This window comes from Arachis ipaensis, chromosome B7, assembly GCF_059453495.1.
Source record: "Arachis ipaensis isolate K30076 ecotype BB chromosome B7, ASM5945349v1, whole genome shotgun sequence".
NCBI lineage: Eukaryota > Viridiplantae > Streptophyta > Magnoliopsida > Fabales > Fabaceae > Arachis > Arachis ipaensis.
In genome coordinates, this window is record NC_142442.1 from 131,331,730 (window position 1) to 131,346,142 (window position 14,413).

At 36.5% G+C, this 14,413-nt stretch overlaps 2 protein-coding genes across 3 annotated transcripts; one reads left to right on the forward strand and one right to left on the reverse strand.

Moving 5' to 3' along the window:
• Positions 1-329: 329 nt before the first annotated feature.
• LOC107607709 (rust resistance kinase Lr10-like) lies at positions 330-2,875 on the reverse strand. The gene is made up of 3 exons (XM_021107936.2): positions 2,090-2,875; positions 1,873-1,902; positions 330-1,710 (listed from the first exon to the last, which is right to left on the reverse strand). The coding sequence occupies exons 1-3, from the start codon at positions 2,436-2,438 to the stop codon at positions 590-592; spliced, it is 1,500 nt and encodes a 499-aa protein (XP_020963595.2). The 5' UTR covers positions 2,439-2,875; the 3' UTR covers positions 330-589.
• A 624-nt stretch (positions 2,876-3,499) lies between these two features.
• LOC107605927 (rust resistance kinase Lr10-like) lies at positions 3,500-5,965 on the forward strand. 2 transcript variants are annotated; one of them, XM_088492819.1, is made up of 3 exons: positions 3,500-4,261; positions 4,457-4,498; positions 4,667-5,965. In XM_088492819.1, exons 1-3 carry the CDS (start codon positions 3,586-3,588, stop codon positions 5,812-5,814), a joined length of 1,866 nt encoding a protein of 621 aa, XP_088348945.1. In that variant the 5' UTR covers positions 3,500-3,585; the 3' UTR covers positions 5,815-5,965. The 2 variants fall into 2 exon arrangements, with proteins under 2 accessions (XP_088348945.1, XP_088348946.1); XM_088492820.1 differs by lacking the exon at positions 4,457-4,498 and having other exon boundaries at positions 3,500-4,297; positions 4,577-5,965.
• The last annotated feature ends 8,448 nt before the right edge of the window (positions 5,966-14,413 follow it).

Consider the following 14,413-nt stretch of genomic DNA (forward strand, 5'->3'; position numbering starts at 1 on the left):
CACTCTTTATCTATCTCTCTGAATTTGACATTGTAAGTTGCAGTACGACCTTGTCAAAGTCTTTGATTTTTGTTTTATCGGTCCGGCTCAACACAAGTCAACTCCTTTATTGAGTGAATAGATTAAGAGTCACATTTCATATGTACGGTGACTGGTGAATGTGAACCTTTCACAACCAAAATAATCTATCTTAAAACACTAAGAACTTCTATAACTTATTTAGTGCAAAAATATATGGTGTGATTTGGTGTGCAGACTTTATACCGTTGTTTCTGTTACATACAGACATTTGACACTCACATAAAAGTGTAAGAACACCATACTTGTTACAAAAACAGAAAACTAATTATTGGAACAGAGTTTAAAACAAAAATAGATAGAGAAGGAGTTCTAAAGAAGACCTCACCATCTGCTAGAAAATATGAGGGCAAACTACCAAACTAGGCTAACATAACAGTACATACAATTTACTCCATGTAGCTAACTATAATACAAGCCAATTAGCCAAATATATTTGGATGATATCAAGTGAGTTTTATTTGACTAGTTAAAGAAAATACAAACTTTTCATACCACTCCAAGTTAAAAGTTAATCTAACTCTTGGATCACTTCTAAATCTTGGGTAATTTGTCTTGCAGGCACACTAATTTTAGCATATTTTCTTGAAGGCCCTGTGGAAGCAAAAGGATTAGGAGGATTTGGTATTGTGTCTTGGTCTCCCTCCAACATTTGAAGCACTGTCTGCATTGATGGTCGATCCACTGCATGCCATTGGATGCACCAAAGTCCCACTGTTGCTAGTTTCTTAGCAATTTTAGCATCTTCTTCATCTTCAATATGAATTCTGATTTCATCAGTCTCTTCTAAAATACTATGCATCCATTCTGGATAGTAAACATGGCTACTGTTTTCTTCTATATCCTCTGTGATCTTCTTCCCTCCAATTGTTTCTAGCAGCATCATTCCATAACTGTAAACATCAGACTTGTAAGATACATTTCCAAAGTTCCTTGAGAAAACTTCGGGCGCAATGTACCCCAAAGTTCCTCTAGCTGCTGTCATTGACACTACACTTTGATCCTTGGAGCATAATTTAGCTAGACCGAAATCACAAATTTTTGGAGTAACGTTGTGATCTAGCAACACATTTTGAGGTTTGATATCAAAATGGAGAATGCGTTGATCACAACCTTGGTGAAGATACTCAATTCCTTTAGCTACACCTAGAGCAATCTCTTGCAACTTCTTCCAGCCCAAAAAGTTTTGCTTGTTGTCGGGCAAATTTATGAACTTCTGCAGTGAAGAATTCGGCAAGAATTCATAGACAAGAGCTCTTCTGAACCCATCAGCACAGAAACCAACCAACCTGACAATATTGACATGGTGGATTCTACCAATTATACCAGCTTCATTGACAAACTCCTCCCCTTTCCCCTGGGAATTATTCAGCATTTTCACTGCAATAGGAAATTCTTTTGAGATGCTTCCTTTGAAGACAGTTCCATAGGCGCCCTCTCCTAACTTGTACCCAAAGTTGTTGGTGATTCTCTTGATTTCGGTATAAGAATATCTGGTTGGTTTTTGAGCCCTGTAATCTTCAAGAAATTTTTCAATAATTGCTTGTTTTTCCTTTTGCATTATGCAAGAGTCATAGATGTAATAAATCGCTCCGGTCAGTAGGACAAGCAAAAACGATCCAAGTACTGATCCTGCATTCATCAAAACTACATCTTCAGAAAATGATCCAAGTGTATTGGATGTGTTTGGAATTGATAAAAATTGGAAATTCTTTAGACACGATATTGGATGATTTTCAGTTATATGTGATCCAAATGCAGTTTATATAAGCATAACAAGAACTGAGAGCTAACCTATTGTGGTTACTAGAGCTGTTGATGAATCTGCAAACAATACAGGCAAAACTTAGTAATCAATTGCATTGGAATTAAACATAACATTTCCACGTGTTTCAACAACAATTAATGAATGTCATATTAGTCAAGTAAAAGCTGGATAAACCTCCAGGATTTTAGTTTGAGCTTAAGAATTCAGTTGAAGAAAGAATGGAAGTATGAAAAGCATGTGTACCCTTGTGGATGACATTAACAAGACAATCAAGTTGATTCTTGGTGCTGTTGTTCCAGCTGCACCTTTTCCCCTTCGATTCACATTGTTGACAGCTTGGTTCAGACCAAAACAAAACAAGAGTATCTTTCAGAGCTGGAACAAGTGCATCTGGGAGGGATGAAATATTGAACATTTTGGTGCAAGGAAACAGGGTTGTCAGGTCATGGATAGAATTCCAAGATGAAATGGCATATACTTGACTGGTTGAGCTGCTTAGGCATGGAATCATGATGTTATTGTTTATATATGTATCCATTGCCACTGGTGAACAGTTGAAGAAGTGATAGTCATCACCCTCCTCAACTAGCATGCGTTGGAAAGGGAAAACTAAGACAGAGATATTACTGAGGTTATGGAGCTGCTTTGGAAGGCAGGTAGATGGAGGGGTTAATTCAATTGTTTGTTTTGTATAGTCGATGTGTTTGACATTGAAGGTCACTGATTCAGGGAGCTCAAGAAACAGTTTCTCATCATCACTAGTACCTGAGCAAACCAGATCAAAGCCCGGATAGCCACAGCTTTGTGACTGACGGCCTTTGATTCTAAAAGGGAATCGAATTTCTTGATTTCCGCACAAGAAATCCGGACAGGTAGTATCACTATTAGAGCCATGCGCAAGATGAACTACACCAAAGCAAGCAAGGAGGAAAGTGGAGACTAAGTTCAAATAACTACCCACTCTAATCACTATGCGGATTCAGAGATGTCTCAAGTTTACAAGGATCTTAAATTGACTGAGTCCACAACTTCAGTTAGCATTAGGTAGCTTAAAATTAAGTATTGAGTTGACTGGGTGAACCGTGATAGAGATAGTCAACAGCAGTTTGATACGTGCTTCAAATGTTCGTGATATGAAGAGTTCAAGAGTTATTTAGAAGATATTTTAGTTTACAATTTTAGAATATTTTATTTAATGTATTTTGATTTTGTTTATTTAATTACTAGATTGGGCCTTATGTTTATGGGCTTTAGGGTTTTCTTTGTTTTAACCTAATAAGAGGTTATAAATACCTCCTTAGCTATTGTAGTCGTAGTATAGAATTTTTAGAGGTTTCAAAACTCCTTTTTGGTTTCGTGATGAAACCATGGTGTGGACAATTGAGGTTGAGGAGTCCCTCTCTTGTTGCATCGGGGAATTGGTTAGAAGGTTGAGGAGTCCTTTCGAATCAATTTCCAAACCATGGCGTTGACAAGTTAGGTTGAGGAGTCCCTTTCTTGTTGCGTCAAGAAATTGGGTAAAAAGTAGAGTGATTCTCTTTGTACTCAATTTCAACTTATCTTTTTTGTTCCTATTTTAATTTCAATGTATCTTTTTATTCAGTTTGAATCCTTATTTTCTTATTTATCTTTTATTTCCGTATCACAGTTGATTTGGATGAAGGAGTATGTAAGATTCCACGGTGTTAGTCGTCCTTTATCAAGTGAGATTAGTCACGGCCAGCTGCTCTGCTCTACTGATGACCAAAGAAATGTCATCCGTTGTTGTGTTGTTGTTATCGTGCCTGTGCTTGTTCATCACCACCGCCACCACCGCCGGCGCAGCACATAATAAGTGTCTATCTCAATGGTGCGGGAAGCATAACATAAGCGATCCTTTCAGGCTAGAAGACAGTCCAAGCCAATGTGGTGACCACAGGTACACCCTCTCTTGCGAGGAGGATCACCAGTTGGTCCTGTATTGGAGATCAAGAAAGTTCAATGTTCAGTCAATTAATTACAACAACTACACGATCCGACTCCTGGATGCCAATATTAGCCACGATTACACTTCTCGCCCTCCTTATTATTCCTTACCTTACGATTATCATAGATATGAACTGTATCCCTTAAGCTACGATTATCATGAATTGACGACTCTCGTGGTGGTATATTTGAGGTGTCCAAATGACGTCATCGCAACTGCTACTGCTACTTGTATGACGAATGATTCCGATGCACTTGGGACTGCTTTCTACCTCGTCAGTGTTTTTCACAAACGCCTCCAGGATTTCGCGGTTGCAGACTCGTGCCGCATAGAGTGGATGTATCCCTCATCGTGGCCTGCTGAACGTGAAAGCAACTCATGCACTGGCGTCCGTACTCTGCTGCTTTATGGCTTTGAACTTTCTTGGTTTCCAGCACTCTACAAATCGAGTTACATCTTTCGTCTCTCTGCTAATTTAATTTGCTTATTTTGAGCATCTATGTTTGCCTTTTCTAATTTACCTTTTTTCGATCTCAAAATGATACATGTTTATTTAAATTAACATGAGATCATGTGTTTTTAACATAATCCGAACCTAATGTCAGGCAGTAATAATTTCTCTTTTCCCGGTATGTTCCTGGCAGGTATAATAGAATCGATTGGACTTCTTCTGCGCTCTGCAGCAAGTAAGTCCTTCTCTTCCTCTACAAGTACCTCATGGGAAAATGAACATCACCAGAATTTAGCAGCAGAATTGAGAAGAAACACTAATTTACGAATTAAATTACAAAAATTTAAGAGTGCCAAACTGAGACACCTTATGATTTATTTGCTCTTTTTCTATCTTCCTACAGCTGTTGCAGCTCTGTATGTTCTTGCCAAATCTGTACTATTTGGAGTTCCATTCCTCATTCTTTTATGCATATATAAATGGCGACGGAGGCATTTATCTGTGTATCCGACTATTGAAGATTTTCTTCAAAGCGACAATAGTATTATGCCAATTAGATATTCCTACAGGGATATCAAGAACATAACAGGAGTGTTCAAAACAAAACTGGGGAATGGAGGCTACGGTTCTGTCTTTCAAGGAAAACTTCGAAGTAGCCGCCTTGTAGCCGTCAAGTTGTTGAATAAGGCTAAATCCAATGGCCAAGAATTCATCAATGAAGTTGCTACTATTGGTAGAATTCACCATGTCAACATAGTGCAACTTATTGGTTTCTGCGTAGAGGGATCAAAGCGTGCTCTCATATATGAGCTCATGGAAAATGGATCATTAGAAAAATACATATTTTCCCCTCAGAAGAATGATTCCTTAAGTTGTGAAAAACTCTACACCATTTCCCTTGGAGTAGCACGTGGAATTGAATACTTGCATAATGGGTGTGACATGAAAATTCTGCACTTTGACATCAAGCCTCACAATATTCTTTTGGATGAGAACTTCAACCCAAAAGTGTCTGATTTTGGACTTGCAAGGCTATCTCCCACTGATAAAAGCATTGTGTCTATGACTGCAGCAAGAGGAACCATAGGGTACATGGCTCCTGAGCTCTTCTATAGAAATGTTGGCGCAATCTCATACAAAGCCGATGTCTATAGCTTTGGGATGTTGTTAATGGAGATGGCTAGTAGAAGGAAGAATTTGAATGCACAGACTGAAAATTCCAGCCAAATATATTTTCCTTTCTGGGTTTATGATGAATTGCAGGATGGAAGGGAAATAACAATAGAAAATGACACAGATGAAGAGATGAAGTTGGCAAAAAGAATGATGATTGTGGCATTGTGGTGTATACAAACAAGGCCTAATGATCGACCTTCAATGAAGAGAGTTGTGGAGATGCTAGAACAAGATGATGACTTAGAAATGCCTCCAAAACCGTACTTCTACCCACTTGATGCACTCACAGAAGAGAATGTTGAAGATACTACTACTCATAACAGTTCAAAGTTATCCTCTGGTGACGTCTCTTCAGTTAGTGATTCAAAGGAATAGAAATAATCTGAATGGACTCTACTTTGATATAATGTTGCATGCTCTGTATCTAGCTAGCTTATGTCTTTGGCTATGTTGTGTATATTAGTATTTCTGATGTATATGATGACAATAAATTCGTTCCTATGTGGTCTATAAATACTTTTTCAACTTAGATAATATATATGTGAACAATAATATTATAAAAAATAAGAGTGACATTATCATTTTTCTAATAATTACTATGAATTCTCTTTTCTACTAATGTATAAAAAATTGGTTTTACACTCTTCAGTCCACAACTTGATTAAACTAATTAACAATCAAAAGCCACCATCGAAAAATTCTATGCTAAATGAATGAGTGAGAAATGGTTTTTTTTTTTTTTTTTTTTCTTAGCTTCTTGATGATCATGACTTGAATGGCTATGTTTAGCTGAAAAACAAAAGCATCACGTCTAAGCAATGGAAAAAAAAAAAAAAAAGAAGAAAACAAAAAGTTACGCATTACTTGCGGAAAATTAGTAAATAGACAGTGTTTGATTTGCATATCAATCTTTTGTACTTGGAGCATATCATACGAGTATATTGAATGAAAATTTTCCTGTAAGACAAAGGTACACATTACAAGTTAATGAAAGTATTATAAGTGCCTAGAATGTGCAAAGAACATTATTGTTTAAGGAAGTTCCCATGAATTAGACGTGTAGTGACTAGTGAAACGAATATTTGATGAATCCATTGCAAAGAGAGTGAGTGGACTTGGGAGAGTGATGGTCAAAATAAACGAACAATAGAGTGAGTGCAAACGATTATATATCACATTTTTTAGTTATTTATTTTTGAATAATACTACCCAACCAATTCTTTTTATCAACCAAATCCAACCAAGTTAAATAATAAGACTTGAAGTAATGCTACTCATAACTTTTTGTTAATATTAGACTAACTTAGTTGGATTTGATTAACAAAAAGACTTAAATGTGTATCATTATTCTTTATTTTTTTAGGACCACCATTACTTATATCGCAATCTTCTTTCTTTTTTTTTTTTTTTCATGAATTCTGATTGGCATAATAGCTAAAATCTCAATTTAACTCTTAAAATCTTTTGATATTACGATTTTAAATGAGTCAATCAATTTTATAAAATTTTTATTAGGTCTGACAAATTTACTATTTAAATCTTATTAAAATTTTACGTTTTACATATTTAAATTACTTTTTTAATTTCATATAAAATTTCAATTTTTTCCACCGTTAGCATTGTCACTCTTTATCTATCTCTCCGAAATAGACGTTGCAAGTTGCAGGACGACCTTGTCAAAGTCTGATTTTGTTTTTATGGGTGACTGGTGAGTGGATTTTGTGACACCGAATTTTTGTTATCCTTTTAACTTTCTAGTCTTTATTTTTAAAAATAGTTTATTAAAATGGATTTTTAAAAATGACTTACAAGTTACAACTCCTGCAATGTGAACCTTTCACACTCAAAATAATCTATCTTAAGTCACTAAAAACTTTTATAACTTATTTAGTGCAAAAATACATAGTGTGATTCGGTGGCCAAACTAAAATTTAGATATACAGTTGTTACTCTTGAGTTAAAATTGATTTTAGTATATTAATATGATGACAAATATTATGTTGGATTAAAAATTTAAGTGTAATTTAATATGTGTATTAGTATTACAGATTTAATATTTGATAATATATCTCTCATCCTATCTGATATTGCTTCAGCAAATTTTTATAATGCAAAAATTAAACTATTAGTCCAATGCATATGAAGACAAAAATCAGAACCAAAATATAAAAAGAGAAGGTTCTGCATTTACTAAGAGAAAAAGAAGAAAAAGTAAATAGAACATTTGACAATATTATGATGAACAAGATGTAACACTCGAGATTTTGCAAACTAAATAATGATTTATTTATGATTTTTTTTTTGTGTCTAAACATAGAAAGAAATAAAGCAAACAATATCTTATATTCGAACGAATGATTTGCTGGAGATCAGTACAAGACTCATACCAAATAACATGATTAGAGTTACTCTTGGCACCATATCTAGCCATCCAATCCGCAGCTCTATTTGCTTCTCGGGACACCCACTCAACGTGAACAAGCCAAGGACGAGATAAAAGCTTCTGAATCTTGTGAACCAAATCTGTTACTTCAGATGAATACCCACTTGTAAGCTCATACATGATGGGCAGAATGTCAAGACAATCCGTTTCACATATAATATCCCTCAAACCACAATCCCAAGCTAAAACCAGTCCCCTCCAAGCAGCAAATAATTCACATCTGATGATAGACCAGGGGGGAATGCTTCCAGAGCAGCCCAAGATCTAATCTCCCTTAGAATCTCTAATAATACACCCAAATTCCGCTAAATTTAAATCCTGATACAAGCTTGCATCACAATTAACTTTAAAACTGTTGCCTACCGATGGTTCCCAACACAGGCAATTTCGGAGAGACCTAAAGGCATTGTTTCGATTCCTGTAAACCTGTAAGCCAAGCCACATAGTAAATTTGAACTTCTCCGGAATGTTTGTATTCCACAACCAGTTCCAGTTACTATTGGCATTCCAATTTAATGTTTTCTCTAATAACCATCTATAACCTTCCCTTGCACTATACTTTTTTGTTGCTGCAGGCCACCACTCCCACTATGGCTCCAACTCAGTCGAACTAGGATATCTCAGACCACAAATAAACTGCTTAATCTCATGCGGAATAGGTGTGGTAAGACTATCAACCTCCCAAGACACCCCTTTTCACAAGTCTATGAAATCTGATTCAGAAATATGTACATAAGGAACAAGGTTGCAAAACTTACCAAAAGGAGTCCACTCATCATACCAAACTGATTTGTGGACATCCCCAATATTCCAATGAAGCCCTTCCTTGAGATGCTCACAGGCACTAACAATGTTCTTCTAGGTAGCCGATGAAGAATTTCTACTGTTTTTGTTCATACTAGATTGATTCCTGAGATATTTATGCTTCAGAACCTGCACCCACAACTTATCACTATTATTTACACAATCCCATACCAACTTTCCCAGAAGCGCCATGTTAGCACGGGTATTATCCCTAATACCCAATCCTCCTGCCCTTTTAGGAGTTATGGCGACCTCCCACCTGACCAGAGGCAGCCCTTTGCCGGTCGCTTGGCCTTTCCACAAGAACTGTCTCATCAAGGAATCAATTTTATTACATGCATACTTCGGGAGAAGAGAAATTTGTATTTCATAAATCGAGATAGAGGTCATAACCAATTTAACAAGACAAAGCCTCCATGCCTTATTCAGTAGGCATCCTTTCCAACTGGAGAGCTTCCTCGAAATGTTTTAAATAACCTCCTGAGCCGTCTTCCTGGAAGCTCTGGCATGACCGATGTTAATTCCTAGGTATTTACCCAAATCATTGCAGAACCGGATGTTAGAGACCCCTGAGAGAACCTCTTTTCTCCTCTCCGACACCCTCTTGGAACACTGGGCCTTTGACTTATGAAGATTTACCTTCAAACCTGATGCTCTAGAAAACAAGTCCAGGCAATGCATAACCTCTATTACTTGAGCTTTCGATGCCTTACAGAAAAGAAAAAGATCATTTGCAAACATCAAATGAGAGAGTCGTGGTCCGTTCCTAGAAACCGCTACCGGGTTCCACAAACCTTGGAAAACTCTATGAGAGATAAAGCCGGCAAGAATTTCCATACAGAGTACAAATAGATAAGGAGACATGGGATCTTCTTGCCTCAACCCTCTCTTTGGATTGAAATTTTGGAGCCTATTCCCATTCCATAAAACTGCCAACGAAGAGGAAGTCACACAATTCAATATAAGATTAATGGTAGCCTTTGGAAACCCAAACCGAACCAAAGTAGCTTCCAAAAAATGCCAGTCTACCCTGTCATAAGCTTTTTCTAAATCAATCTTGAACGCTATGGTCCCTTTTCGAGACTTAGTGTTCCTCATGAAGTGCATAATCTCCTGAGCAATGATAATATTCTCTGTGGTTCCTCTTCCTGGAATGAACTCTCCTTGCAAAGGACTAATGATCTCCGACAGGAAAGGTCTAAACCTGTTAACTAGAACCTTTGTGACAATTTTATAAATTACATTATATAAGCTAATAGGCCGAAACTCCCGTAAGGAAGAGGAAACTTCCACTTTAGGAATTAGAACAACGAGAGTATCGAAAATAGCCGCATGCATTGGCTCACCCTCAAAGGCTCGCTTGACCAGTCCACACACATCATTGCTAAGAGAGTCCAAGAACTCTTTGTAGAAAATTGCTTGAAATCCATCTGGCCCTGGGGCTTTAAACGAACTCATGGTTATCACAGCTCTTTTAACCTCTTCAGACGTCACTGGTTCCACTAGCTTTTGACAAGCCTCAGTACTAAGAGACGAGCAAGGAAAATGTCCCATGGCGTCCAGGTCGATATCGTCCCTTGTAGAGAAGAGTTTTTGAAAGAAAGAATTTGCCGCCATTTCTAGAGTCGAAGTCTCCGTGGCCCAATACCCATCCTCCAAAAACAATCCATGAATTTTGTTCCTCTTTTGCCTGATAACCGTTTGCAGATGAAAAAATTTTGTGTTTCTGTCTCCATATCTCACCCATTGTTCTCTAGATTTTTGATACCACAACAGCTCTTCTTGAAGAAGGACAGCATTCAGTTCCTGATGCAAAACTTGCTCTTTGATTCTAAGCTGTTGATCCTCCTGACTCTCCAGAGTAATCTGAACGTCATTCAAAAGCCTCTCCAGCTCCCTTTTCTTAACAAAAATATTGCCAAAAACCTTTTTATTAAAGCTAGTTGCATCTTTTTGAACCTCCAACAAATATTTGACCACATCCGGAGCTCCTTTATTCTAAGCTATATGAACAACATTCCTAAAAAGAGGATGAGTCATCCATGCAGCCTAGAATCTGAACGGACAATGGCCCTTGGTAGCCCTCTCTGCCATCTTGCACCTAGTGAACAACAGACAATGATCAGAGTGAAGGCGCGCCAGCACCTCAGTATAAGCCTCCGGAAACATCAGTCGCCAGTCCTGGTTGATGACTCCTCTATCAAGCTTCTTAGCCACCTGCACCCCACCTTTCACCTTCCTGTACCAAGTGAATCTTCTCCCAATAACCCCATATCAAACAGCCCACAATTCTCCAATGTTTCTGCAAATTGTTCTGCTCTGGCAAGTCTAAACTGGCCCCCTCTAACTTCACTTTGCAACAGCACATCATTAAAGTCCCCTAACACAATCCAAGGTCTGTGGATCATATTAGAAATCCTTGTCAAGTCACCCCACAGTTCTTTACGCCGATGTATATGCGGATTAGCATACACTGCACTGCAGTAACTAGAAGTATTGCCTATAGTGATTTTAAAACTGATACATTGATCAACTACATCCAATACTCTCACAGAAATATTTGAATTAGAACATAGAATCCAGATACCCATACTATGACCATTAGCCTCAACAATACCAACACCCTGGTAACCTAGATTATTCCAAAAAGATTTCATCCTCTCGAAAGAAATATGTGTTTCAAACAGAATGAAAAAAGTAAGGTGAAATTTATTCACTAAATCTTTACTATGAACTCGGGCCAATTTATTAGAGGCCCCTCTAATATTCCAAAATAGAAAGCTTAAATCTAAATAATCCATAAAACAATTGTACTGTAAAAAGGACCAACCTCAACCGAAGTCCCTAACGAGATGATGAAGATCCACCATCATATCCCCCTGAGACTTGCTTGTCCTTACCCGGTTGTTGCCCGGTTTGCCTGTGTCCCTCTACTGACAACCCTTTCAATTCCCTGATTTGCTTCTTTCTGGTGTCACCAAGGCAGTTCGGAGTCGACGGCGAATTATGCAAAGAAGAAGGGCGCAACCTCTTGTCTCCATTTTTTAAAATGGCATTGAAAGTCAGCACCGCAACGGAGACAGCTTTGCCCTTCACCCCTTGCTATTTGGAAGACGCCATGCGTGCTTGAGATCTGCCCACCGACTTGGTCTTCACCCCTGATTCGGCTCCTCTCATATGTAGCCCAAAGTCATGGTTCTGGTCCAATTTCTGATTTGAGTGCACCGGCACTTTGTCTTTAGAGGATTGTTGGGCTTTGTTTGATTGGCTCAATTTTCCTCTCCTGTTACCGCTGACTTTGGTCCAGCCAGCCTCATTTCCCACATGCTGGGACCCCACTTCCTTCCCATGCAACATATCACCCAATTCCTCCCCAATTTCTGCAACTATCACTGAATCTTCGGGATTGCACCCAAATTCAAAAATTTTTTCCTTTGAGGCTTCTTGTGGCTACATGATGTAAAGGAAGAAACACAACTGTGAGGATTGGAATGTGAGATGAGATGTTAGGACATGAATGAATAAATAGAATGAGATGGGGGAGGAATAATTTTCGAAAATTATTTTGAAAAAGAGTTAGTGATTTTTGAAAATTGGTTTTTGAAAATTAGTTAGTATTTTTCGAAAATTTTTTAATTCAAAAATAAAAAATAAAAATAATTAGTTAATTAAAAAGAAATTTTTGAAAAAGGGAGAGATATTTTCGAAAAATGAGAGAGAGAGAGAGTTAGTTAGTTGGTTTTGAAAAAGTTAAGAAACAAACAAAAAGTTAGTTAGTTAGTTGAAACAAATTTTGAAAAGATAAGAAGTTAGGAAGTTAGAAAAGATATTTTGAGAAGATATTTTTGAAAAAGATAAGATAAGAAGATATTTTTGAAAAGATATGATTGAAATTAGTTTTGAAAAAGATTTGATTTTTAAAATCTCAATTAATAACTTGGTTCATAAGAAATCACAAGATATGATTCTAGAACTTAAAGTTTGAATCTTTCTTAACAAGCAAGTAACAAACTTCAAATTTTTGAATCAAAACATTAATTGATTAGTTATTTTCGAAAATTTTATATAAAAATAAGAAAAAGATTTTTGAAAAATATTTTTGAAATTTTCGAAAATAGCTAAAAATTTTGAAAAAGATTTGATTTTTGAAAAAGATTTTGAAGAAGATAAGATTTTCAAATTGAAAATTTGATTTGACTCATTGGCAACAACTTTGATTTTTAAAAATTTTTGAAAAAGTCAATCCAAATTTTCGAATTTGATGAGAGAAAAAGGGAAAGATATTTTTTTGATTTTTTGAAATTTTTATGATGCAAGAGAAAAACACAAAAAAAAATGCAATGCATGAAATTTTTAGATCAAAACATGTGATGCATGCAAGAATGCTATGAATGTCAAGATGAACACCAAGAACACTTTGAATGTCATGATGAACATCAAGAACATATTTTTGAAAAATTTTTAATGCAAAGAAAACATGCAAGACACCAAACTTAGAATTCTTTAATGCTTAGACACTAAGAATTCAAGAATGCATATGATAAACATGAAAAGACACAAAACAAAAATTCATCAAGATCAAACAAGAGGACTTACCAAGAACAACTTGAAGATCATGAAGAACACTTATGAATGCATGAAATTTTCGAAAAAATGCAAGATGCATATGCAAGTGACACCAAACTTATAATGTGACTCAAGACTCAAACAAGAAACACAAAATATTTTTGATTTTTATGATTTTCTAATTTTTTTGGATTTTTATTTTATATTTTTCGAAAATTATATGAAAAAGAAAGGATTCCAAAATTTTTAATATGAATTCCAGGAATCTTGCCATGTTAGTCTAAAGCTCCAATCAAAGGGTCTGGCATGGCTTAACAGCCAGCCAAGCTTTAACATATAATTACATGGGCTGGAGTGATTAGTTGAATACCAATCCCAAAGTAGTTTGGGTATGGCTTTACAGCCAGATATGATTCAACATATTTCATGAAACACTAGAATTCATTCTTAAAAATTTTGAAGTCATAGAATAATTTATTTTTGAAAACATTTTTATTTTAAAATTTTTTTGAAAACAAGGGAGAAATTTTTTTGAAATATTTTTGAAAAATTTTTTTTGAAAAGAAAACAAAAAGAAAATTACCTAATCTGAGCAACAAGATGAACCGTCAGTTGTCCAAACACAAACAATCCCCAGCAACGGCGCCAAAAACTTGGTGGACGAAATTGTGATCACATTAATGTAGTACTCTTTGTTATTGTATGGAATCATTATTATGGCTCTTTACTATGTGTGGACACAACTCCGTTCAACTAACCAGCAAGTGTACTGGGTCGTCCAAGTAATAAACCTTATGTGAGTAAGGGTCGATCCCACAGAGATTGTTGGCTTGAAGCAAGCTATGGTCACCTTGCAAATCTCAGTCAGGCGGATTTAAACATGATATTTTATTAGATTAAAATAAACAATAAAAGGGATAGAGATACTTATGTAGATTCATTGGCAGGGATTTCAGATAAGCGAATGGAGATGCTTTTCGTTCCTCTGAACCTCTGCTTTCTTGCTATCTTCATCCAATCAGTCTTACTCCTTTCCATGGCTGGCTGTATGCAAGGGCATCACCGTTGTCAGTGGCTACATCCCCTCCTCTCAGTGAATCATATGCTCACGCACCCTGTCACGGCACGGCTATTCATCTGTCGGTTCTCGATCATGCTGGA